The sequence below is a fragment of the Portunus trituberculatus genome, chromosome 9 (genome assembly GCF_017591435.1).
Source record: "Portunus trituberculatus isolate SZX2019 chromosome 9, ASM1759143v1, whole genome shotgun sequence".
In the NCBI taxonomy this organism is placed as follows: Eukaryota; Metazoa; Arthropoda; class Malacostraca; order Decapoda; family Portunidae; genus Portunus; species Portunus trituberculatus.
In genome coordinates, this window is record NC_059263.1 from 5,745,001 (window position 1) to 5,747,500 (window position 2,500).

The following is a 2,500-nucleotide window of genomic DNA, read 5'->3' on the forward strand; positions in this document are numbered from 1 at the left end:
AATTTGTAAGGGTGGAGAAGATCAAAGGAGAAAACGAAGAAACAGATGTAAAGGAGGATAAAAGAATAATGCAGATGAAGGTTAAGGAAAAAGAGGCAGTGAACGCGAAAACAAGAGAAGAAGAAGAAAACGAAAAAGAAAAACAAGAAAAGGAATAATTGAAGGATAAGAAGCAGAAGGACGAAGAAGAGGTGGAAAAGGCGGAGAAAGAATAATGGAAATAAAAAGAATGAAGGAGGGAGAAGAGAAACGAAGAGAGAATGAAGAATAGAATTTAGATTTTTGAGACGAGATGCGGAAGAGAAAAAGGAAGAAAAAGAAGAAGAAGAAGAAGAAGGAGAAGAAGAAGAAGAAGAAGAAGACAAGAAGTTTCACGAGAGATAAGGAAGAAGACTAGAAGGAGGAGGAGGAGGAGGAAGAGGAGGAGGAACAGAATTGCTTAATTGGATATTGTCTGAGCAAGAGGAGGAGAAGGAAGAAGAAGAGGAGGAGGAGGAGGAGGAGGAGGAGGAGGAGGAGGAGGAGGAGGAGGAGGAGGAGAATAAGCTGACAAAGGAAGCAAACAAAACAGATATTCATAAACCACACAAGGTAAACAATGTCGCCTGGAATAGGAAGAGGAAGAGGAAGAGGAAGAGGAAGAGGAAAACCAGGAGGAGTAACTGTGGTGGTTAAGCAAAAAAAGTAAGATGAAAAAAAAATCAAATAAACAATAAAAACAAAACAATAAATGAGAAAAGGAAAAAAACAAAAAAAACTGAAATAAACCAAAAGAAGAAGAAGAAAAGAAGAAGAAGAAGAAGAATGATGATAAAGATGAGAGAAAATAAAAAAAAAACACTAACATGGAACAAGAACAAGAAAAATAGGAACGAAGAAGAAAAAAGAATATGAAAAACACACACACACACACACACAGAGAGAGAGAGAGAGAGAGAGAGAGAGAGAGAGAGAGAGAGAGAGAGAGAGAGAGAGAGAGAGAGAGAGAGAGTTGCAGTGGCCAGCTTACCGTGTTGTTGTTAGTATTGCTGTCCGGCGCTGCGCAAACTTGGGTACTGATTATCTTCACTTCGCGCATGTCAATCTTCCATACTAGACACGCCAGCTTGTGTTCGTAGCGGTAGTGCCTGGCAGAGAGAGAGAGAGAGAGAGAGAGAGAGAGAGAGAGAGAGAGAGAGAATTTTTTAATATTCATTGATATTGTATTATTATTTCTTCTGAGCCATTGATATTGTATTATTATTTCTTCTGAGCCGGGAGAGAGAGAGAGAGAGAGAGAGAGAGAGAGAGAGAGAGAGCTCCCATAAGGCTCGTACCTGCCTTAATGAGGGAGGGAAGTGGGCCATTTTACCTGTACGTGTGAGAGGCAGGTGAGTGGCCAGGTAAATATGCTCTCTCTCTCTCTCTCTCTCTCTCTCTCTCTCTCTCTCTCTCTCTCTCTCTCTCTCTCTCTCTCTTTATCTATCTATCTATCTCTCTTGCAATCATTTTTTTAATCCATTTTATCGTCTTCGTTCTTTTCTTATTTTTTGTTATATATATTTTTTATTCATCTTCATTTTTTTTTCTTCTTCTTCTTCTTCTTCTTCTTCTTCTTCTTCTTCTTCTTCTTCTTCTTCTTCTTCTTCTTCTTCTTCTTCTTCTTCTTCTTCTTCTTCTTCTTCTTCTTCTTCTTCTCCTCTCCTCCTCCTCCTCCTCCTCCTCCTCCTCCTCCTCCTCCTCCTCCTCCTCCTCCTCCTCCTCCTCCTCCTCTCCTCTCCTCCTCTCCTCTTCCTTCCTCCTCCTCCTCCTCCTCCTCCTCCTCCTCTTCCTCTTCCTCTTCCTCTTCCTCCTCCTCCTGCCTCTTTAGGGAGTTTGGGTTCCACTTAACGAAAATGATTGTACCTCTCTCTCTCTCTCTCTCTCTCTCTCTCTCTCTCTCTCTCTCTCTCTCTCTCTCTCTCTCTCTCTCTCTCTCTCTCTCTCTCTCTCTCTCTCTCTCTCCTTAATCTCCAATACACCTTCCATTTCCTATTTCTTCCCTTCCCTCCACTTCTCCAATCTCCTTCATGCCTTCCTCCTCCCTTTTCCTCCCCCGTCTTCCTCCTCCCTCCTTCCCTCCTTCATTCATTCACTATCAACCTTATTTTATTTATTATTCATTTATTTATTTCATATATATTTTCTTTACCTTCAAAAAATTCACTTTCTTTTCTATTTTTCCTTTCTATTCTATATTATTTGTGTTTTTCCTTCTCTAATCCAGTAAGGTAATTCATTTTGATCGGTTTTCCTGTGTGGTTCATGGTTGAGAGGGGTGGAGGATGGGAGGGTGGGGAGAGAGCCTTCTACTTTGCTATCCTTTTCTTCTCTCGTCTTGGTAATAGGATGTCAGGTCGCCTCGTGAGGACTGCAATGTTTGTTGTGGTGTGTGTGTGTGTGTGTGTGTGTGTGTGTGTGTGTGTGTGTGTGTGTGTGTGTGTGTGTGTGTGTGTAACTCCTATTTCTTCTGTATTTCCTC

The 2,500-nt window shown here is 41.3% G+C and overlaps 1 protein-coding gene across 1 annotated transcript in view; it reads right to left on the bottom strand.

Moving 5' to 3' along the window:
* The window catches only part of LOC123501496 (guanylate cyclase 32E-like), a 65,928-nt gene that overhangs the window by 17,439 nt on the left and 45,989 nt on the right, over positions 1-2,500 (bottom strand). Inside the window, exon 12 of the mRNA XM_045250348.1 lies at positions 1,010-1,127. Coding sequence (XP_045106283.1) covers positions 1,010-1,127 — 118 coding nt within the window. The remainder of the gene's footprint in view (positions 1-1,009; positions 1,128-2,500) is intronic.